We start from the raw sequence: 23,530 nt of genomic DNA on the forward strand, positions 1-23,530 counted from the left end.
GAGCCGTGCCAATAAAGAAGACCCAGAGCAGCTGAGACTGAAGCAGAAAGCCAAGGAGGTAGGACTTCCGAGTTCCCGCGTTTGCCTTTGTGTGGGGGGCGGCTGGCAGCTCTCCCCTGGCGGGGAGTCAGGGCTGCCTTGGCCGTGCATGCCATGTGCAGAGGCCCTGGGAGGACGGGAGCCGCCGAGGGCAAGGGCAGCGCTTCGAATGAGGTCAGTGAGGATGTGCTCGCTCTCCTTTTAACATTTGCTTCCAGGCACAGGCCTGCCTAGAAGGGCTCTTTGTGAACTCCAGCAGCACACTCGGAGGGAAATAATGTGGGATTAAGGGGGAAAAGTAACTTCTGAGATTTAGCATCTGGGACTGTACAATAGGCTACATTTTTCCAGGGTAATTGTTCGTTTTGTAAATCTGATACTGCTTATAATTCTTTGGCTGGGAGGCGGTCCTGGGATTTAGTTTTAAATGGAAAACGCCTCTGGCTTTTAATTTTCTGGGCCCAGCAGTTTTCTGTTCTGGAATGGAGCCTTGTTTCACACAGTTCATGTTTGGCTGCAGGGGTTTGGTTTATAGCTTAGACTGGTTAAGCTTTTACTCCCAGAGGCCTCTGCATAGCAACTGTAGAAATCAACAAATAAGTTCATTTATGTCTGCAGCCTCCTCTCAGTAGCTGACTTTTTACATTTCCCAATATCCATTTCCTGACTTTTCTAGCCCCAGAGAAAAAAGCTCCACTAATTGGAGCTTATTTTAATTGAGCCTTAATATTGGATCTCACTGGAGTTGCCCCCAGAGCTGCAGAGAACAGAAGGAAATGAAAGTACCTGAGGTTGAAGCTGGTGTGTGTGTGTGTGTGTGTGTGTGTGTGTGTGTGTGTGAAATTTTTCACTTGACCTACAGATTCTTTTCCCTGCTGAATAAATCATCCAGCCCGTTCACATTTCTGATTACGGATCTGACAGCAGACAATAAGACAGACAATCGAGGTGTGAGACGTGTGATATGAAGCTGAAGAAACTGGTTTCTATAGTTACTTGACTGATTTCATGGAATTTTAAGGACCTTTGTGCTAAATCAGAGTGACTTCCTGAGCCACCTTTTCCTTAACTGCGCCTCTTGAACTATGAAATTTGTTGTTGCTTAACATCGCTGCACGCGGCTCCGAGGGGCCAGCAGCAGCAGGTTATTCATGAAGGTTTTAAAGGCCCTGATTGTGTGGATTAATGTAGGAGCTGAGGCAAAACAAATGGAAATCTAGTAAAAATCTTACAGTCAGGGTGGGTTTTTACACTCAAGTAGAGAAGGAAAGCACATGAGCTCTGAATGGCAGGGTTCTGGATTGGGGTGAGAACTGGGAGACCAGTAAAGAGAATCGAAACCAGAAACATTCCATTTCAACAGCAAAACATTTCCCATGCTCATGTCTTTCCAGTGGGAAACTTATGTAAAAATAGTATCTGAGAACTGTACCTGTAATCCTTTATCAGCAAGCTTGGCTCGGTGATGGATTATCTGGGGATGGGCAGCTATTACTGCTCTGGGCCAGGGGTAGCCCTCTTTGTTTTAATTAAGAATTGATAAGATGCTTATGCACTTTCTTTTCATTGTAACCCTGTTTTGGAAAATAATGTATCATAAAGCTCACCCTTTTATCCTTAAAGATCTTACCTGCCTGTTCCTCCTTCATAAACATCTGAATCTGAGATTAATTTTTCCTGCGGTTTCTGTGGGATGGTTTTGTTTGTTTCTTTGTTTGTGTTTTATATTGTGTATAATTATTTCCTGAGAGATGAATTGGTAGGCAGCATTTATTTCTAATTTGTAAGAGTAAATGTGAACAAACAGTACGTCTCTTAATGAGAGCAGGTGGTACCAAGCCTGTGTTTCCCCTCTCCCTGGCCACCTTCATTCAGTTCCTTTTCCTAGCAAGATTAAATGGATTCAATATAATTTCTTTCCAAAATATTTTGAAAGTTTTCTATCTTGGATTCATTTGATTGAAAAAAAAAAATCAAATACACTGGCCCTATTCCAAGAACAGAGCCACTCTGTGTTAGTTGCAAATGTTTGATAAAGTAAAATATTGTCATTTCATTTCCCCTGACCCCCAGAGCTCTTACTGACTTCAATGTTCTGAGGGGCCTAATTTAGAGTCCAGCACAGAGGGATACCATACTTGTTTAGTTGCAGAAATCACTGACCCTCTCTTAATAAAATGGAGTTGGCCATTTGTCAGGTTGTCATTTGGGATGTGCTCATGGTTATCACCGTGGTATGGAGCATAAAGCTTTAGTTTCTGATATTTTTTGGGGGGGGGGGACACATTTTCTTTGTCCATTTGTGAAAATTAGCACAGATTTCTTAGAGTTCCTTGATTTAGAGCTGCCGTTCTTTCCTTTCCCACCTATCTGCCAGGCGGTCCTAGGAAACAGGTTAGTGACTGCGTTTTCTGAACACAGGACTCTAGAGCTGTGTAGAGAAGTTGCAGCTTGATTGTTGCCAGGAAGTGTGTCAGCAATGACGTCTGTCACATAAATATTAAGTCACAGCTTGAATCCCCTCGTGCATAAGGTCATGGTCCATGTGTGCTTTCGCCTGGTGAGGATGAGAGTTCTGATCTGGCTCTTCTTCCCTGTGGGTCCCTCTCCCTGTTTCAACTTTAGGGCTTCTTCCCTTTTTCCATTTCTGCCTGAAAAAATATAAGCGTTCTCTCAGTTGTCAAATGTTTGTCATCCTTCTAGTGACTTCTCCCAGTGTGGGCGTTCTCATCTGGCACTTTAAGAAAACCGCAAGCACTGACATTCTTCCATTTCCCTCCTTGCTTGAGAGAGGTTTCTGATAGATTCCTAATTGCCAAATTCCAGTTTCAAACAGCAGGCACGTCTTTGTTACATGCAGCTGCAGACGTGTCCGAGTGTGTGCGGTGCCCTGGATGGCCATCCAGCCCTCACCTCATGTTTCCCTTTCTCACCCCACCATCCAGAGTTGTCAGGGCAGCCGTCTGACCTTGGAGCGCAAACGTCCTGACTCCTGTGCGCATTTGTTATCTACACTACAACCCTCTTTCCTCTTGAGTGTCTTCTTTCTCCATCGGGAAATGTGACTTCAGGGCAACGGTGCAGAGTGAGACAGAGAATTCACTTCCTTTTTAACAGGTCCTAGCATTCCCACTTTCATTTTTTATTGACTAGAAGGAAGAAAAATGAAGGCAGGACATATACCTGCTGACATGTTCGTGTCACAGTGCAACCTGTAGAAACGGGGCAAAAGAATAAGTAATGAATGATTAAAACGCATAAGAGATTAGAAAACCTGTACCTTGAAGAATTTTGGATTTTTGTTTATAGAAAGGACTAGAGGCTCGGTGCATGAAATTCGTGCACGGGAGGGGGGTGGTATCCCTCAGCCCAGCCTGCACCCTCTCCAATCTGGGATCCCAGGGATTGGGCCTAAACCAGCAGTCGGATATCCCGCTCACAGTCTGGGACTGCTGGCTCCCAAATGCTTGCCTGCCTGCCTGATTACCCCTAAATGCTTCTGTCTGCCAGCCTGATCGAAACCTAACTGCTCCCCTGTCGACCTGATTGCCCCCAACTGCCCTCCCCTGCTGGCCCGGTTGCCCCCAACTGCCCTCTCCTGCTGGCCATCTTGTGGCAGCAGCAGAGGTGTGATGGGGCGTCACCTTCCCCTGAATGCTGGGTCACCTCCCACACCTGAGGGCTCCTGGACTATGAAAGGGGGCAGGCCAGGCTGAGGGGACCCCCCCCTCCCCACTCCAGTGCATGAATTTCATGCACCGGGCCTCTAGTTTATATATATATATAAGCAAACACATTTTAAAAGAAGGATTGCTCTCCTGTCATTTGTGGAACAAATAGAAAATTGTTCTTAGTTTTCTTTAGTTAAATGTTTTCTGCTTTACTTACGACTCCGTTACCTGTGGTTTATTCTCTGTTAATCTGAAGTGACCTCTCGTGTCTCCCGGAGACTGCCTGTCTCACCAGACACATGCACTATTTCCTATTTTCCATCTACTCTTTTTAAATATGTGACGAAGACAGAAGTAGGCGCCACGACCGGCTCCTCTCCCTCTGAGCACTGTGTGTAAACGTTGTCTTTCTTCCTCCCATCTTCTAGCTGCAGCAGTTGGAGCTCGCACAGATCCAGCAGCGAGATGCGAACCTCACAGCCCTGGCTGCCATTGGGCCGCGGAGGAAGAGACCCCTGGAGGCTGGGCCTGGGAGTGAGGTAGGTATGGAATGCCTGCTACTTTATTTTTCACGTCAGCAAAGCCAGCCGAAGGGAAGCAATTCATGCAGATGGTTTACCCTGCCTTGCACGCATTTGCTGCCAGATGCTTCTGAAAATTCCCCTTTGCCTGTTTTATAAAACCTAAATTTCTGTCCGGTTGTAAGGTATGTATCTCCTTGAACTTTACTCCTACTTAATACTTACTTTGTATTTCTCCCCATATTCCATCTCTAGTCAAACTGAGGCTCGCTCTCTCAGCTTTTTATTTCTGTGCATTCTTTGTAGCAGTCTTACATAACCCTCACTCTCCTGTGTGTCTGAATCCAGCTTGTCTGTGAAGATCGAATCTGCCGGCTTCTTTTCCCACGCACCTCAGCTGTTCTTTCCCACAGAGCTCGGAGAGACACCTTCGTGAGGGGCGGGCACCTCAGCGTCTTAGGGGTTTTGGTGGCTGTTCTCTTTCATGACAGAAATGGTTGCCATCAAACCAGTATCCTAAAGTCGGTGGGAGTGGCAGAATCTTGGTGGCAGACACAGGTGGCTCTTAATTGCTAAAGCCTAATTAGGTGTAGCTACTGCAATGGTCAGCAGATATCGGAGTTAGAGCCCCTCAGCCCATCCGTGGACTTAAGCCAGTTCCTGGACCCAGAGACCTTGAATGATGGGAAAGCCAGGTCCTCTTGAGGAAAGACCCGGCTGTCCAACCCACATGTCTGCCGTGCATCTCCTCCTCGCCTTTCCCAAGACGCACAGCCGGCTACTGGAGTGACTGGGCATCGCAGGGACAATTACTAGACTAGGGATTGCTGGACACTGGGCCTGAGGAGTTCTTGGGGACCCAAGCACCACCGTGTGCCATCTGTTCATGGGTTGGGCTGAGGCCCATCTCCCAGTAGGCGGAGGTGCTTGCTTCCGTGTTTCTGGATGCATGATTGGAATAGACTTACTTAACGCCTACTAGAGCTCTCTCCGTGGGCTCCTGAGTGGGAGTGAGAGAGAGCCCAGCAGAGCCACTAGAACGTGGCCTAACCACCAAATGAGAAATTGTTCCCCCAGGAGGTTATAGAGCCGCATTGGCGGTGGGAAAGGTGCTGCAGTGGTGATTCCGACCACAGCCCTTCAGCTCACTGTGGGGCAGTAAAGACGACAGGTGTCTCTCAGGGATGGTGATTGCTCATATCAGCTTACCCGGGTGTGGCTTCCATTGCGGTGAGTGTTCAGCTGTGGCTGCTGCGAGAGCAAGTCAGGGCAGCCCCTGGCACCTGGTGTGCAGGTATGGGTCTGGTACGTGCTTTTCCCTCTCTTCTGACTAGTAAAGACCGTCAGAATTAGATGCTTTCGACTGGCAGGCTCAGCAGTATACCTTCACTAACCACCTCTCAGTCAGGCCACTGTCATAAGCTAGTCTTCCAGACCTGGATAGCCTCTCCTTCCAGGGCATTATGCGAATGCAAATGCTGATACCAAGCTATTGGAACTAGTGAGCGAGAGGCAATAATCTGGACATTGGTGAGATGCATGCATGCCAGGGGGAGCACCCCACAAGCGCAGGGTCTGCCGTCTCGGTGCCCTGCTAGGAGTCCAGTGGTTTGGAGCATGTTGTGCTGACCTTCCCAGGGTACGAGACAGCTTGCTGTTTCTGCTGCCATCACGGAGAAAGGACACATTTGGGTATTAACCCCTACACTGCCGGGGAGTGCAATCGCGCTCCTGTCTTTCGCCAAAAGTGCCGGGAGCGCTATCAAAGCTTCAAAATGGCGTCCAGTTCTAAGTCTGCTTTTATTAGTGATGATGATATTGCTAAATATGTCAGTGTAGTAAAGGTTTCCTTAAGTTTTTGAATATGTAACTTCATTCACTTGTGATTCATAATTTTTTTCCTAAACTGCTGTAAAATCAGCAAAAATGCCTTGGCAATTTTAGCACAGTTCCTAGGATATTGGTTGGCACTCAGAGTGTTAAAAGCAGCATTTGCCTCATGTGATGTGAAATGGGGACTGTCCCACTTCCAAAGCCTGGCTCCGCTCAGATGCCTAACAGGCGTTCCGAAGCCTGGCCTTTCTCATCTCGTGTCTGGAGTCCCTTCTGTCTCCTTCCTGTATTTCCAGCGGGTCCTTCACTGTCAGCTCTTCCCTGGCACATAACCCTTTTGGCTCCTCAAACTGTTTCTATTTAGGCATTTATGTCAGCATTCCTCCCCTGGTTCTGTAATAGAAAATTTTCTATTTAAAACTAGAGGCCCGATGCATGAAATTCGTGCATGGGTGGGGTCCCTAGGCCTGGCCGGCAATCAGGGCCGATCTGTGGGCCACCGGCAGGGCCTTGGCCAGTCTGGTGCTGGTGCCACTCCCTTCCGCCACCACCCATCGCCTCCCCTCCCGCTGGCACCCACCTTGACTGGCCTGGGGCTGCGGGATGGGGGCAGCTCCTGCGTTGAGCATCTGCCCCCTGGTGGTCAGTGCACATCATAGCAACCGGTCATTCTGCCATTTGGTTGATTTGCATATTAGGCTTTTATTATATTTAAAATGTTTATTTTCATAAAAATAATAGGTTTATTGTAGAAAGTTATCCACATCCTATCATATTTTTACAAAATTCATAGTACAGTAATATTTCTGTTAATCTGCTTTTTTAGATAATGACATAATGTGTCCATCTGATCTATGTCTTCAGCTGTTCTACACGTTTCATTGGCGTATTGTAATTTATCCGTCCCCATATGTTTTCATTTCCGATATCATGTGTGGTGGCAGCTTCATGGCAGTGAGTGGATGAGATCGTTGTTGGAAGGCTGAGTAATGCTTGGGAACAAGCCATCAAAAGACGGTATATTTTTCTCCCAAATGTATTTGGCTTACAGCTAAGGATGACAGAAGGGTCTTCATGTAAATGCCCTAAAGCCCATAATGTGGCTCATTTTCACTGTTGTTCAGCGGTGTTACTGGGCACTAGACACCTGATTGTACCAGAAACATTGACGGGATCCCAGCTAAGTGCCAAACACTAAAATATTCAGAGGCACAAATCCTTGCCTCCTGGCGAGTGAGGAAGTTCAAGGTATTTGCCCTCACTGGATGCCTGTGGTGGAGTCAGATACAGCGCACTGCTACCCACACGGAGCCGCACCGCGTCTCGACGTGGTGTGTGTGTCTGTGGCACTGGGGGAAGTGCTGCCTGTGTTGATCTTAAAGAACTCGGGTGATGTGGTCCAAGGATGGGACGGAGGCCTGGAGGAGGAGGCCGGGAGGGGATGGCTGTGGGGACAGAGGAAGCTGTCCTGTGCATGGTCACAGTCTGCGAGGAGAAAGGAATGAGAAAGGAGGCGGCGGGGGAGCTCTGGTCTGCTCGTGGCGTTCGTGTTTGTCACACTCGGATGCTTGGACCTGGTCATGAAGGAGATATTTGCCATTGGAGTATTTTAAGCAGGAAAACAGTATTATCGGATTATTCATTATTTTAGAAATATTCTCATTGCAGTGTAATATTCATACTGGTCATAGGAAGTTTCTGACCTTTAAGAAAGAAAAGAAGGAGGGAGAGCTGAAACGGGTTTGGCTCAGTGGATGGAGCGTCGGCCTACGGACTGAAGGGTCCCAGGTTCGATTCCGGTCAGGGGCATGTACCTGGGTTGCGGGCACATCCCCAGTAGGAGATGTGCAGGAGGCAACTGATTGATGTTTCTGACTCTCTGTCTCTCTCTCTTCCTCTCTGTAAAAAATCAATAAAATATATTTTAAAAAAAAAAAGGAGGGAGGAATAGGACTTGAAACATGGTGACTGTGTGGGACATTCCGTTTTAGACCTCATGAGGAAATTGAAAATGAGGTCTAGAATTTCAGAAGGCGTTCTTTTGGGTAAAGATGGGGGTCATTAACACAGGACAACCAGGATATCCTTATTGCTCTCTCATTACGCAGCCATTAGAACTCAGCCCATGGCTGCATGTCACATCAGTCTAGTTGGACATGTTACTTTTATAGAAGACTTAGAAGTGACAAGATTCTCGAGTTAACATGCAGGGTTGTCAGTGTTCTGAAATACCTCAGAAAGAATAACATGAAGGTAATAAATGCGAATGTGTTGCTTAAAAGTCCTGCTCGTTGGCCAGCAGAGGGCAGTCAGCCTCGGCCGGGCCTTTTCCTCCGCTGTCCTTCAGGCCTGGGAGCTCGGTCTTTTGGATGTCGGTGTCCGAGTTCTTGTCACACAGCCAAGCAGCCAGGGCGCTTTTTAGGGATCCTGCCTCCGAGACTCAGAAGATGTGTCATTTTTCTTTCATTTCACCCCCTGATCCCATGCCTAGTTCTTGCTTTCTTTCCCCTGAAAGGCTGAGACTTGAGTTGTCCCTTGAGAGCTGCCGAGGTAACATGGGCTGAGAGTAACATCGGGTGGCGGTCTGAGGAATGTGATGTAGCTGTCCGGCTCGCTAGTGAGCATTGCCTTTTCGTTCCTGGTTCACTGTTCGGGTTCAGGAACGCAGTCTGTTTCCTTAGTCTTACGATTCGGGGTGGACTGGGAGAGGTGGACATTAGCGTCTAGAGACCCCATTGATAAGCGTGGTCGGTCTGTCCAGCTGAGAGCTGCTCGCTGTGATTGCAGGAGCTTATGGGATCCCTATCCCAGGACAGGCCCTTCACTTGCTGCCACGTGTGTGAAATGCCCGTTAGTCTAGTGTTTAGCTTTAGCCAGCGGTTCTCAACCTGTGGGTCGCGACCATCAGAAAACACATATAGCATATCAGATATTTGCATTACGATTCATAACAGTAGCAAAATTACAGTGATGAAGTAGCAACGAAAATAATTTTATGGATGGGGGTCCCCACAACATGAGGAACCGTATTAAAGGGTCGCGGCATTAGGAAGGTTGAGAACCACTGCTGGCATTCAGAGCTCCACTACATTTAAAACTTTCACTGGGATGGACGAGGGGGGGCGGGCAGACGAGGGTGTGTGTGGGGCGGGCGAGGGGAGAGTGGCAGGACAGATGAGCTCTAAGGTAGCCAGGACTTGAGAGAATAAGGTGGCAGGAACGTCCAGTTAACCAGGGGATGGAAGGAAAGGCCTGGATCGAGGGTTACGCGCATCTCTGTCTGGAAGCCGCCTGCTTCCCAACCGACTGAGGAATGAATTTCTTAAAGTGAGGGCCGCCTGTTGTTGAGTGTGTGCTCCTGCCAGGCCCTGGTCCCGTGGAGCTCCAGAAGGGCCCCCCCCCCCCCCCCCCCCGCCACCCGCAGTCACCCACACTGCCTGCACTTTGCAGGTTAGAAACGGAGGCACAGAGACGCTCAGTGCTGTGTGGGGTGCCTGCGGGGGGACAGCTAGTGGTGGCCTCCTGCCTGTTTTACGCTCCCAACACAAAACTGCTCCGCGCCGCTAGCCCATGCCCAGTAGCCCAGGCAACTTCTGAGCTGATGAACACGTGGGCCGCACAGGGCTGAGTTGCCCTGGAGACGGGCCCTGGGCGGTCCCGGTGGTTCTGCCTCTCAGTAGGGCTGCTGCCTCTCAGTAGGGCTGCGCCTCTCAGTAGGGCGGCAGCCTCTCAGTAGGGCTGGGCCTCTCAGTAGGGCGGCAGCCGTGTAAGGACGGGGGAGCAGCAGAAAGGCTCCTAAGGGCTCCTCCACAGAACCTGCTCTAGGAGGCCAAGGGAATGAGTGTTTGGATAAGTGCATTTTTAAAATTACTGTGTCATTCTTAAAATGGTGCTATTTCTTTGAAATTGGTGACTGACAGTTTTTTTTCTTTGTGAAACCCGAATTTATTTCTATTTAAAAATGCTCAAGAGACTTTAAAAGGCCCGGAAGCCCAAGGGTCCCGGTTGGATTTAAGATCGTCCCGAGGTGGTGTCTGTCCGCTCCCCTTTGGTGAGGCAGCAGAGTGACCCTTGGTAATGAGACACCTCGCTAATTCCAGCTGGATCGTGGCGGCTTCCTGTGACTGCCAGGATCTGTCATACATGGCATCAGGTTATGGACGATGAGAAACGTAACACCACAGACAATCTCGAGGCGTCTGCAGTTCTCGTGAATATCCTGTCTGCTGACTCTTCGCAGCCAGGCCAGTGAGGGGCAGAGGCCATGATGCGTGTCCCTGCAAAGACGGGTATTGAATCAGCTCTTTGAGAAGGAAGCCAGCAGACACCTTCACGATGAAACACGTGACCGTTATTTTCTTACTAGAGCAGAAGAGCACCTCAGAAGTTTGGTTATAAAAGCAGAAATCCGAGGCGTGCTGTCACTGAACAGTGAAGGCTCACTCCGTGGCCGGCCTGTTAGCAGCCGCGGGCTTCCCGTTCGCTGTGCTGCCAGGAGCACCTGTGTGCCCTGCTCAGGCATCGTTTCTTCTCCTCCTAATTGGACTCCGCCTTCCCTTGACCCTCTTCATCCAGAGGAAGAGTCCCGGCTAAGGCATATCCTCATGTAGAGCGTCGATGGGGAAACCCTCTCAGAAATGAATAGCACGTGGGCACAGTCTTTTTTTCCTCCTTTCAGAGTCTGGTCTCTGAGCTCCATCAGTGCTCTTTGGCACTGACAGTGGTGAGACCAGAAGTCAGTGCGGAGTAGCTTTGGGAAAGGACTCGTGGGTGGAAGAGAATGAAACTGATGATGAAAGGGCTTTAACTTAACTGTGCATGGCCCCGCCCCCGGCCCCCTTCCTATGGTCAGTGGAGAGGTGGCTGATGATTCTGCCAGTCGTTGTGAAAATGACAAGTCTGACTGGACTCGCCCAGATCACAAGCCCGGGAATAAAATGCATGCGTTGTGTCCGGGTTCGAGGAGGGCTGACTTTCCAGGCGGTCACTGTGTTAGGGGCGAGGCTGCTGTCACCTTGGGCCAGTGTGAAGCATGAAAGGGCTTCTGTTGGGCCGCCTGCCCCTTGGGTGGCTTCATTTAGAACCTTGCCCCGGGCGCTGCCGCATCCTGTCGGGTGACCTGCTTTTCAACCCTGTGCCGGCAGCTGCCATGCGGCTCTGCCCGGGCCCTTCAGGCTTGTCACGTGACACGCATGACCTGTGACCCCTTTGTTCCTCACCCAGATCATTAGGTCTTTGTACCCCTTTTCTGCTTAACAATTTTGCGTTGTTTTCTTTTCTCTTTTCCCCTCTTTACTCCCCCTTTTATTTCCTACCTAACCAAGGTTTTTTTTAAGTGTTTTTTATTTGAGGTATGTAACATGGATCCAGAAAAGAACCCGGTCAGAGGCTCTGATTTTCCAGAGCACCAACGCGCCAATGAGAACATCACCAGCAAACCTCCCCACCTTCTAGTCACTGTCCTCTCCCTCGGGCCTCTGTCCTCACCTCTGCAGCCAGGCCTGTTTTCATCCACAGAGAAAGGGACTCACACGGTGTATATTCCTGTGTCTGCTCCTCCATCTAACATTGCTGTGATGTTCCCCCGGGTGCCCAGCTGGTTACTGCTGTAGGACTCCGTTTGTGTGACTGCTCCACCGAGATCTCTTCTACTCTCAATGGGCTTTGGGTTGTTCCTAGTTGGGGCTGCCAGGAAATGTGGTGCTAAACTTCCCTGCGTGTGTCTGTGGATGAACAAAGGACATGTTTCTGGGTGTTTACATGGAGGTAGAGTTGCCCAGACATAGCGCGTCCACCTGACCGTTTAATCTCACAATTTGTATAAAACACTATATAACTGATCTTGGGCAAACTCTTGGTAGAAAACATCTGTAAATGTATAGAGACTCAGCTTTAGCATAATGTAGCCAATTTCAAAAGTGCCTCTACTTCCGCGCGCTGTATAACTAAACAGATAAGTCCAATATACAACAACATTGCCACTCACTGCCCATGACACACCTTCTTAACTCTCTTCCTAATGTTTACTTTTTAATCCCAAGCGGTGGGCCCCTTCTGCAAAAATGTCAGGAAAACGTTTCAATGGGGTAACGTGCAGTAGTGGAGGTGACACCTGCGTGACACCACCTCCCGGTGGCAGTGCCGCAGGGAGAAGGGACGGCTGGTGCTGCCGCCACTCCTGGCCGAAGTCGCCTGTGTCTGTACAAATGGCTCCTGACCCAGAGCCTGCAGGAGCGACAAGCCAACATTTGTTCCACCTTTCACCTTAAGGAGTGTAGAAATGTGGTTGTGACATCATATCCCCCAAAGCTGAATAGTATCTTTTAAGGAGATTTTATTTGACCATTAGGTAGATGCCCCCCAGTCATTCTGTGAATATGTGTAAATTAAGTTGAAATTATGTTGACTTGCCCTCGCCGGGTTGGCTCACAGGTTAGAGCTTCACCCCTCAGACTGAAGAGTCTCTGGGTCGATTCCGGTTAAGGGCACAGACCTCCGTGTCGGGGTCTGTGCAGGAGGCAGCCAGTCGATATATTTCTTGCACATGGATGTTTCTCTCTGTGTGTTTCTTCCGCTCTCTAAAAATCAGTGGAAACAATGTCCTCCGGTAGGATTTAAAAATTTAAAAAAATTGACTCTTGTTTTGACCACAGTGATTTTGGAGATCATAAGAAGGCCGTTCCTCCCCTCCATTAAAAAAAATGTAGAGGGAATAATGATAATGTGATGGCTATAGAAGGATAGCAGCAGAACCAGAAGGTCTGCTTCCTGTGTTAGGGAAGCAGCTTTTTTTGTGTAAGTCCTGGGTGGAGAAAGGAGGTTCCCACCCGATCAAGATGTTTTTGAAACGAAGTATAGAAAAAAAAGAATGAGAGGATCGAGGGTTTTGTTTTCATAAAAGTACCCTTTCTGTATTTTTTATTCCAATCTTATTTTTTTTAAATAATGTACACTTTGATATTTCGAAAACTCTTAATACAGGTGTCCTGGGTTTCATTCATTTTTTAAAAATTTATTGGGGTGACATTGGTTAATGAAATTATATAGGTTTCAAGTGTCCGTTTCTAGGATACATCACCTGCATTTTGCACTGTGTGCCCACCACCCAAAGTCAGATCTTCTTCTGTCCCTTTATATTTGACCCCCTTACCCTTCACTGCTCCTCACTCCCCTCTGATAACCACCATGCTGTGGTCGGTGTCTATGAGTTTTGGTTTGTTTTTCTTATCTGTTCACTTGTTGCTTTCAGCTTTATATCCCACATGTGAGTGAAATCATAGGTTCTTGACTTTTTCTGTCTGACTTACTTTGCTAAGCACGATATTCCCAAGGTCCATGTTGTCCCAAATGGCAGTGTTTCATCTTTTCTCAGGCTGCACAGTCCTCCATAGTGTATATGTATCACGCCTCCTTTATCCACTCGTACTGAGGCACAGTTAGAACTCACATTGGTTCTGTTTAAACCACTACATCCAGTTCAGGAAGTGTTGCTATTAATCTACCTTCGTCTGTGTTCTCTAAGTCCTAGACGTCATAGAGGTGATAGTCCCTGTCCTCCGAGAACTTGTGGTCCAGTGGGCATGGGTGGTGGTGGCAGCAAATGCTGTGATAGACTGTGTAAGGCGCTTGCCACAGCGAGAATTCCCTGCAGGAAGAGAGGGAGTAGACCACTTGAAATGGCCCTAGAAGATGAGTAGATTGGCCTGGAGTGGCTTTTGGCTGATCTCTGCCTTCGGCTGGAGTTAGGTGCTCTGTAAAGGAGCGATGGGAACTGAGGTCGGGAGGGGGGAGCCAGTGATGGGTTTGTACCTGATGTGATGGGCCATATAGCAGTGACTGAGAATGCGCCATTTATTACTTATTTTTGTTATTTTTTATCCTTACCTGAGGATGTGGTTTTATTGATTTTAGAAAGAGAGGAAAAGCGGGGGAGGGGTCGAGGAAAGAGAAACATCAATCGGTTGCCTGGCTGGGAATGGAACCTGACACCTTTTGATATGGGACGGTGCTCCAATCAACTGAGCCACCCGGCCAGGGCAAGCCTTCCTTTAGATCAAATGAGAAATTGAGTCCCAGCTAATGTTGCTGTGTGACCTTAACCTATCTAAGCTTAGTTTCCTCATTTGATAAATGGAATGTTACCCATGTAACATGCTGTAGTTTTATGTAAAAGAAAGTGGATTATGTGTGGAGAGCGCTTAGCAGGTGCTCAAGTAGCTCTCAGGACAAGGGGTGCCATGGAAGCTGACTTGTTTTGACCCCAGTGTTTTGGAGACCGTAAAGCGGGACTTCCCTCCTCTCCATCAAAACAAAGCAAACTAAAAAACAAAAATGTGGAGGGAATGATTAGAATTTGTGGTTCTAAAAGGGTAGTGACGGAACCAGAAGGTGTTTGGAACATAGAGTGGTGGGATCTGAACCGCTTAAGCCTTTCCCTTTTATTTCTATAACTAGAGGCCCGTGCATGAAAGTTGTGCACTGGGGCGGGGGGGCGGGGGGGGGGTTCCCTTCAGCCCAGCCTGTGCCCTCTCGCAGTCCGGGATCCCTCACTTCTTACTGTCCACCTGCTCGCTGCTCCTTAGCACTGCTGCGGAGGAGGGAGAGGCTCCTGCTGCTGCACTCGCCAGCGTGAGCCTGGCTTCTGGCTGAGTGGCGCTCCCCCTGTGGGAGTGCACTGACCACCAGAGGGCAGCTTCTGTGTTGAGCATCTGCCCCCTGGCGGTCAGTGCGCATCATAGCGACCGGTCGTTCTGATCGTTCTGCCGTAAGGGTGGCTTAGGCTTTTATTATATGGATGACACGCAGAAGACTCCCCACATTCGAAGTGCATGCACCTGTGGAATCACCACTCAAAACAGCTGACCATCCCCGTCAAAACAGCTGACCATCCCCGTCACTCCCAAAGAGGACAGTCTGTGCAGCAAAGAAGGGCGTGAAATGGAGCCGGGAGTAGAGAAGTCGGTAGGAGGCTGCCTGGCCCGGGAAGACCGAGAATGTGGGCTCTGAGCTGGGTGAGCAGCGGCTGGGCCCCCACGAGGGTGCATCCTGTAGGCAGGGCCGAGCGGCATCGCTGTGTCGTCTCCAGCACTGACCGGTGCTTATTTTAACGTGTTTCTCCCTTTCCTCCATTCAGGGCTTAAAAGACAACCTTCTGGCTCCCGGGACCTGCAGCCTGGCAGGCAGCAGGCAGCTGCCTCGCCCGCGGGCCACGCGGGTCTGCCTGCGGGACCTGGTGTTCTGCATGGAGCAGGAGCGGGACATGAAGCACTCGCGCGCCCTCTACCTCGCGCTTCTGAAGTGACCCGCCTCCCGCCTGCTGTCCCTCCAGCCAAGGCTCGAAGGCTCGGCCTGGAGCTGCCCTGCAGGGCCTCCGCACTGGGGGCCCTTGTTTACAGTCATGAACTTCCGTGTGTCTCAGTGCACGTCGTGGGGCGGACTCAGCTTTCCTCCTGGAAACGGGTCGTGAGGTAGGTCACTCAGACGCATCCATCTCCTGTGCAGGAACCACAGTTCACGTCCATGTGCTGCGGCTGCCACCACGCGAGTCCCAGCTTGTGGGGAAATCTGACAGGTGTAGCTGCTGATACATATACCTCATTGCAAATGGTGAAGGCGGAGGCTACCAGAAGGACTGACGCCCTCCTCACACTGAGGAGGGAAAAGGAAGACGGAGCATAAACCGGAAGTGGCCACCTGTGCCCCCGGCAGGGCAGGCCCAGAGCTAAGGGCCATGGTTTGTTGATGGAAAACAACCAGCCCGACAACAGGAATGTTAGCAACGTTTCAAACTGCAGTCTCCAAAGCGAAGCTCTTCTTTGTTCTGTGTATCTCTTTAACCTCAAGGACAGTTTTGTAAACTCTTTTAGTTGCCCTATGTTTTAAGCGTCTTGTTGCATTAAACAAATCCTAATTGGTGGTTTAAAGTTTTTAATAGGGACTCTGTGGGGGTTCTGGACTCAGAAGGCAGGGCTAGCACCTCTTGCACTCGGCTCTGCGTGTATCTGAGAAGCATGTTCTATAGACTCACCCAGGAGGAGGCTGATGTTTGCTAAAGCAAACCCTGCTTTGTTTTGTTGTTTTGTTTTAAATGCCACCTGTGTGGCTGGTGACAAATGGTAGCTGTAGTCAGTCACAGAAAGAGAATAAATTCTCCAAGAAAGTTTTACAAAAGTGGGGAAGCTCTGCTTCTGAACCAAAGAATTCCAGGGGAAGTGCCTCAAGTAGGCCGCCTCCCGGTGGGGCTGTCATGGCCACACTGTGCTCCAGCACGGCTTACAGTGGCCCCATCTCTTTCGTTCCACAAGTTACTGTGTAAATGTTATAAATTATGTATATGTTAAAAGTACTATACAAAGAGATCTATACCTAAAGTTGTTTTTGTATATTTAAATGCTTAACTTTATTTTTTGTAAAGTGCAGCATATTCTCATATTTGTGTATAATCTTATTGATCAGATGTTTGAAATTATTTCAAATACTTCATTAAAATAATTATTTTATTAGAAGAGTAACTCTGTTTAGTCTCTGCCTTTGAAAATCAGTATCATTATCCCGGCCGCTGTGTCTCAGGGGTTGAGCATCACACCATGAACAGGAGGTCACAGTTCGATTCCTTATCATGGCACATGCCCGGGTTGTGGGCTCGATCCCCAGTAGGGGGTATGCAGGAGGTGGCTGATCAATGATCCTGATCATTGATGTTTCTATCTCTCCCCCTCCCTTCCTCTGAAATCAATAAAAATACGTCTAAAAAGAAACCCCAGTATCTTCAGTGGTCAGCCCTGGAGCTGGGGCGGGGTGTGTGACGGTCCTTGTCTGATAACACGTGCCAGCTTTGGTCCAGAGCCTCCCTGCAGACTCAAGTTTGACTGCATCCCTTTCTTTGAAATAGCTGTGCATTTGCTAAGCCTGGACCCCTCGCCCTGTGCCATGCCAGCACAGCCAAGGGCTCGGTGAGCCTGAGGAGGGGTGGTGAAGGATTAAAGAAAAGACAGGCAAAGGGAATACAGCTGGGGCTTGGTAGAACTCCTGTGGCTGGATGAGGACACAGAAAGAGATCCAGCCGGCAAGCTGAGGCTTTATTTTATAGTCAGAGAAAAACAAGGTAGTGGTCACCATAGCTACAATGTTCTTGTGAGTTTCACTTGTTTTGGCAGCACTTGCTGCATCTCCCACAGCCCGTTAGCTCCCCAGGAAGGAGCTAGGGATTGTCATAAGGTCAAGCTTAATTACCCTAAGAGGGCGGTGCCCTCTAAGCTGGGACTTGTTTGTGGTTCTGCCAACAGGTCAGTCTGAGGCTTAACCCTATAGCCCTCGCTACATCGTCCCTACCTCCCACAGGGGCTGGAGTGAGTGGCAGGAGGAGGGGCTTCACCCATCCTTGCCCTGGGCCCCGGGAGCCAGAGGCAGTTCTGCCTCCAGAGCCCGGGAGCAGACCCATCTGTTTAATCACCTTGGAGCCGGCACCTGGGTGGAGCCTCCGCAGGACACTCCTCCGACCGTGCGATCAGGGAGGGAGGGGCTGTGCCCTGACTGCAGCCCTGGCCCGTCCTCCCCAGGGGACCTCATGCCCCAGGTCCATGGTGGGCCCTGACCATGGCCCCTTCCCAGGCCGGACCTGCCCAGGGAGGACCCAGCTCAGCTGATGTCTGGTCACCTCGTGGCCTCTGGCTCCGTACGGCTCCTGTGTCCCTTCTTCCATGAGACCTTTAGAGGCCCTGGGAGTGGGCGAAGGGGACAGCACTTCCCTTAGTTTTTCAGATGTGGAGCTGAGGCTGAGGAATGCAAGTCACTAGCCTGAGGGTGGCTCATTGGCTAGTGTTGTCCTGTGCACCGGAAGGTGGTGGCTTCTTTCGTGGTCAGGACACATATCCGGGTCGTGGGTTCGGTCCCTGATCAGGCACATATGGGAAGCAACTGATCGTTGTTTCTCTCTCTCTCTCTCTCTCTCTTTCTTCCCCTCTTCCTCCTCCCTCCAAAAAACAAAAAAAAAACAAGGAAAGAAAAAGTTTTCAACAGAAAAAAATATATATTAAAAAAGAATGCAAGGTATTAATTAGCCCAAGGTTTTTAAGCCAGCGATGAAGGGGCGGAGCCGCGCCAGCCCTTAGACTAGGCTGTTCCCACCAGCCCTGCTCGGCTCGCCGGCTCGCAGCCCTGGGAGACGTGCACAGGGTGACCAGGGCCCCAGGGACAGTGGGGCTCAGGCTCCTCTGCTGGGTTTGGAGCCGCTTCTAGGGCAGCTTTGTTTAAATCCATGCCCTGGGCTGAGGCCGGATTGAAACGGTGTGCGGGACACAGGTGTACGGGACAGCAGTCCTGAGTGCTCGCAGGAGTCTTTCCTAATAACTGACTTCCCTCCCTTTCTTGACCACTCAGGGAGTGAGCGGCTAGAGGTCAGGGAGTGAGCGGCCAGAGGTCAGAGAGGAGTGGTCAGAGGTCAGGGAGTGAGCAGCCAGAGGTCAGGGAGTGAGCGGCCAGAGGTCAGGGAGTGAGCAGCCAGAGGTCAGGGAGTGAGCAGCCAGAGGTCAGAGAGTGAGTGGCCAGAGGTCAGGGAGTGAGTGGCCAGAGGTCAGGGAGTGAGCGGCCAGAGGTCAGGGAGTGAGTGGCCCAGAGGTCAGGGAGTGAGCGGCCAGAGGTCAGGGAGTGAGCGGCCAGAGGTCAGGGAGTGAGTGGCCAGAGGTCAGGGAGTGAGCGGCCAGAGGTCAGGGAGTGAGCAGCCAGAGGTCAGGGAGGAGTGGTCCGAGGTCAGAAAGGAGTGGTCAGAGGTCAGGGAGGAGTGGTCAGAGGTCAGGGAGTGAGCAGCCAGAGGTCAGGGAGTGAGCAGCCAGAGGTCAGGGAGGAGTGGTCAGAGGTCAGAAAGGAGTGGTCAGAGGTCAGGGAGGAGTGGTCAGAGGTCAGGGAGTGAGCGGCCAGAGGTCAGGGAGGAGCAGCCAGAGGTCAGGGAGGAGTGGTCAGAGGTCAGGGAGTGAGCGGCCAGAGGTCAGGGAGTGAGCGGCCAGAGGTCAGGGAGGAGTGGTCAGAGGTCAGGGAGTGAGCAGCCAGAGGTCAGGGAGTGAGCGGCCAGAGGTCAGGGAGTGAGTGGTCAGAGGTCAGGGAGTGAGCAGCCAGAGGTCAGGGAGTGAGCAGCCAGAGGTCAGGGAGGAGTGGTCAGAGGTCAGGGAGTGAGCGGTCAGAGGTCAGGGAGTGAGCAGCCAGAGGTCAGGGAGGAGTGGTCAGAGGTCAGGGAGTGAGTGGTCAGAGGTCAGGGAGTGAGCGGCCAGAGGTCAGGGAGTGAGCAGCCAGAGGTCAGGGAGTGAGCGGGCCAGAGGGAGTGGTCCGAGGTCAGAAAGGAGTGGTCAGAGGTCAGGGAGGAGTGGTCAGAGGTCAGGGAGTGAGCGGCCAGAGGTCAGGGAGTGAGCGGCCAGAGGTCAGGGAGGAGTGGTCCGAGGTCAGAAAGGAGTGGTCAGAGGTCAGGGAGGAAGGAAGAGGGAGAGAGAGAAACATCACTGATGAGAGAGGATCATTGGTTGACTGCCTCCTGCTCGCCCTACACGGGGGAAGCTTTGCTGGTGGCCGACAGCCTGCCCCTGGCCACGGACCCCCCTTGCCTTGCCTCCGCCTGTCTGCACTGTAGGATAAAATCACTCAATGCCAATTCCAGGGCTGGTCAAAAATCAATAGGACAGGTCGTTTTTCTCAGGGAAGTAACTGTTTCCATTAGTTTCCCATTAGAGCTGCCTTGTGCTGCTCTCCATCCATCACTGGCCCAGTGCGGCCTGTGTCCGGCGGGGGCCTGCGCTGGAGTCAGGAGACGGGGGTGAGGGGGGGCAGAGAGCGGCCCGGAGGCTGCCTGGGAGCCGGTCTCGGTGCCGGTCTTAGATCGCCGGCTGGTTACAACCCCTCCTGGTTACAACCCCTCCGAGCCTCGTGTTCCCCTCCCGGTCCTGGTCCTCTCCACTGTGGGCTCTGTGAGCCAGAGCAAGTGCGCAGTGGATGAGCCCGTCTCCGCGGGGATCTGAGGGGCGCCTTGGGGACCCAGGGTCTGGGTGGGGACGGGCGAGGGCAGTTTCTCGGGTCTGCACATGTGCGTCCTGTGCCTTTGATGCCGGTGTTTGACTTTTAAACTCTTCTCCGTCCCTGACCTCAGCCGCCCTCCTCTCGGGATCTCAAGCCTGTTCTCCAGGAAGGCCTCTCAGCCCCACCTTTGCACCGGGCCTGACCTCTGACCTCACCCCCTGCCCTCCATGCTGTGGTCTGTGTCTGTTCCCACGGATCTCCCTAACAACTCTGAGTCATCTGAGAACAGGGGCAGTGGCTTCTTATTTTTTTTTAAAAAAAATATATTTTTATTGATTTCAGGGAGGAAGGGAGAGGGAGCGAGAGATAGAAGCATCAATGATGAGAAAGAATCACTGATCGGCTGCCTCCTGCACGCCCCACACTGGGGATCGAACCTGCATCCTGGGCATGTGCCCTGACCGGAATCGAGCCCCGTTGAGGGCCCTTTGCTTCCTCCTGGCCTCTGCTCCCTTTCTCTAAGCGCCCCCCCACCCCCACCCCCCGGGATCCTGGGGTAGAAGCTGTGGCATCACCTTGACTCCTTTCTCTCCTTCACCGCCCACAGCTAATGGCCATCCAGCTCTGCTGTTTCTACCTGGGAATATCTCATGGGTTTGCCCCTCTCCCTCCTCATAATCTCCGCTTTCTCTCTCGGCCCCTGTCTGCTCCTCTTCCGTCTCCATTCTGCCACAAAAACGGGGTTTCTGACTCGCGCAGATGATGGGAGGTTGGACAGACGGATGTGCCAATGCCCGCCCCCCCCCCCCCCCCCGCCACACACACACACCACCAATGGCTCCTGGGGGATGTGTGTGTGAGGACCGGCAGCATTTCCTCGGACTGCACTGCCCTGCGCCATTTCTCAGCGAGTTATGTCTTTTATGAAAAGGATGATTTAATGAGACGGCTCCTTCCGCCTTTGGAAGTGCGTCTGTGCTGGGACTTGACGTCAAGGGTTATTGCTTCTGAATCAGTTCCACAATCAAGCTCTTGTTTACCTGAGATCCCTACTAAGTGCGAGTGGCAAGTCAGGTGCTTAGTGTGGGTTAGAAAGTGCTCAGCGAGAGGGCGGCTGACCGCAGCGTGTGGTCCCTGACTGGCTCCAGGTGAGCCCACAAGACGCTCTAAAAACAATCACTGGGACAGAGGGAAGCCGGAACCTCGACACCGTGTGAGTGTGTGTGTGTGAGAGATTGTCACAACAGGTTAATTTTAAACAATATATATATATTATTGATTTTTTTACAGAGAGGAAGAGAGAGGGGATGGAGAGTTAGAAACATTGATGAGAAAGAAGCATTGATCAGCTGCCTCCTGCACGCCCCCTACAGGGCATGTGCCCACAACTAAGGTACTTGCCCTTGACCGGTATCGAACCCGGGACCCTTCAGTTGGCAGGCTGACGCTCTATCCACTGAGCCAAACCGGTCAGGGCCAGATTAATTTCTTGAACCTTAAGTGGAGTATGATCTTCTTTGGCGACTTCATGCTGAAGTGTCATGATGGCTGCAGTGTATTCTCAAATGGTTCAGCAGAAACACACACAGAGCAGGAGGCGAGCAAATGTGGGGAAATGCTAGCAGCCGCTGGATCTAAGCGAAGGGCCCCTGGTGCGATTCGTGCTATTAATTCAACTTCTCTGGAGGCTTGGATATGTTCACGTGAAAGTTTGGGCAAAAGTGGTTCACACGGAAATAAAGGCAAATTTCAAGAAATACTTTGCCTGCATCGTGAACCTGAAAAGGAACAGCTCCAGCGGTAAGTAGGCAAGTTGAGGCAAACCATCTTCCCTCTTCTCCGCAGCGGCCAGCCAGTGAGCTCAGAGGAAAACAAAGGCTATTTTGTGTGGAAGATGAACTCATTCATCAGCCTCGTTCAGACGAGAGGCTGAGGCCGAGGGAAAGATCTGACTGTTTCAGTTTCTTTCCTCCACCCCATCCGGTCGCTCTGATTAACCCTGTAGTTCCTTCCCGGTGCAGGCAGCCCCTTCCCAAACCCGAATATCGCTAGGATTCGGGTGTATGGCCAGGCACGAAGCATCCTTGAAATATAAGCCATAACTATTCTTGTTTTTCTGGCAAACACTCTTTGTTTTACAAAGTACAGAATTTAAGAATCTATTTTTTTTTTAAAAAATTTTAATGTTTAAAGTCAGACAATTTGTCAAATAAAAAAAGTAATTTAAAAGATTCATTACAAATTCATCGAAACTCTAGATTCCTAGAGAGTAACAAATTATATATATGTATATATATATAGTGTTACTGGCAGTGTTTGGGTTGCAAATGTGTCATTTGGAAGGTTATTACACTTGTTAGAGACACGTTTGTGGATCTAGGAAAACTTTACACGAGCAGCACTCAACCTGTTTGTCAATCTGGGTGCCTCTCTGAACCCCGACGATTCCATGGGGCCCTGGTGCGGCCGTTGGCCAGGCCGGGCTCAGCATCTGGGCTCCTTCAGTGATCCGCTGTTCAGCGCGTTCCAGACCCTATTGTGTCCTCTTGCGTCTCCCCCATCGGGGTGTCCACAGGTTATCACTGTCCCTGACTTTCTCGGAGAACCAGGCTCTGATTTTAGTGCTTTTCTCTTGTGTTTTGGGTTCTATTGTTTTGGTTTCTGTTCTGACCTTTACTGCTTTTATTCTTCTGCTGACTTGGGATTTCATTGGCTCCTTTTCTATTTTCTTGAGGGGGGAGCTGGGGTTCCTGTTGGGAGCTGCCATCTTTTCTCGTGTGGAAGTGGAGTGCTCCTGTAGCAGAATCCCCCATCAGCTCAACGTACTTCCGAATGGTCCTTTTGATTTCTCCTGTGACCCAGGGTTGTTTAAAAAAGCTATGATTTCGCTTTCCAATCTTGGGGGATTTTGCAGAGACCTTTTTGCTACTGACTTCACATGTCATGCCCTTGTGGTGAGAAAACAGCCTGTGTATGACTTCGCTCGTTTCTTTTTTATGTCGTTAGGGTCGTTCAAGTCATCTGTATCCTTACCGATCTCTGTGTACTTTTTGGGTTAATTCTTGAGAGAGCTGCGTTGAAATCTCTGACAATAATTGTCATCTGCCTGTATCGCCTGACAATTTCATCAATTTTTAGTTTCCATATTCTAATGCTCTGTAGTTGTGTGCAAAAGAGAAAAACGGCGAGACGTATGTTCCCTCGGCCTCTTTACAATTATGAAATGCCTCCGGAGCGGGCTCGTGAGTCCTGTTCCCGAGCTGGATGGCTGCGCAGCGAGCTCTCCCGGGCCTGCTAGTGGGCGGTGTGACTTAGCATCGGTGCCGTCCGCTCCGCATTCTGACAGGCGTGAGCGGAGAGATAGGCTGGGAGGGCGATGGCACGTGGGTTTCACCTGAGCGAGGGGGAGGGAGACACGGGGAGGGGGTCGTGGGAACAGTCAGATCCAGGCACATGCACAGGTGCAGC

General features: G+C 50.6%; 1 protein-coding gene across 1 annotated transcript in view; it reads left to right on the plus strand.

The window, feature by feature from the left end:
• LOC102442753 (transcription initiation factor TFIID subunit 4B-like) overlaps nucleotides 1-16,575 on the plus strand; it is a 63,180-nt gene extending 46,605 nt beyond the window's left edge. The window contains exons 13-15 of the mRNA XM_023747039.1: nucleotides 1-58; nucleotides 4,139-4,249; nucleotides 15,198-16,575. Coding sequence (XP_023602807.1) covers nucleotides 1-58; nucleotides 4,139-4,249; nucleotides 15,198-15,365 — 337 coding nt within the window. The 3' untranslated portion in view covers nucleotides 15,366-16,575. The remainder of the gene's footprint in view (nucleotides 59-4,138; nucleotides 4,250-15,197) is intronic.
• Nucleotides 16,576-23,530: the final 6,955 nt, after the last annotated feature.

Source organism: Myotis lucifugus, unplaced genomic scaffold, assembly GCF_000147115.1.
Source record: "Myotis lucifugus unplaced genomic scaffold, Myoluc2.0 scaffold_782, whole genome shotgun sequence".
Lineage (NCBI taxonomy): Eukaryota > Metazoa > Chordata > Mammalia > Chiroptera > Vespertilionidae > Myotis > Myotis lucifugus.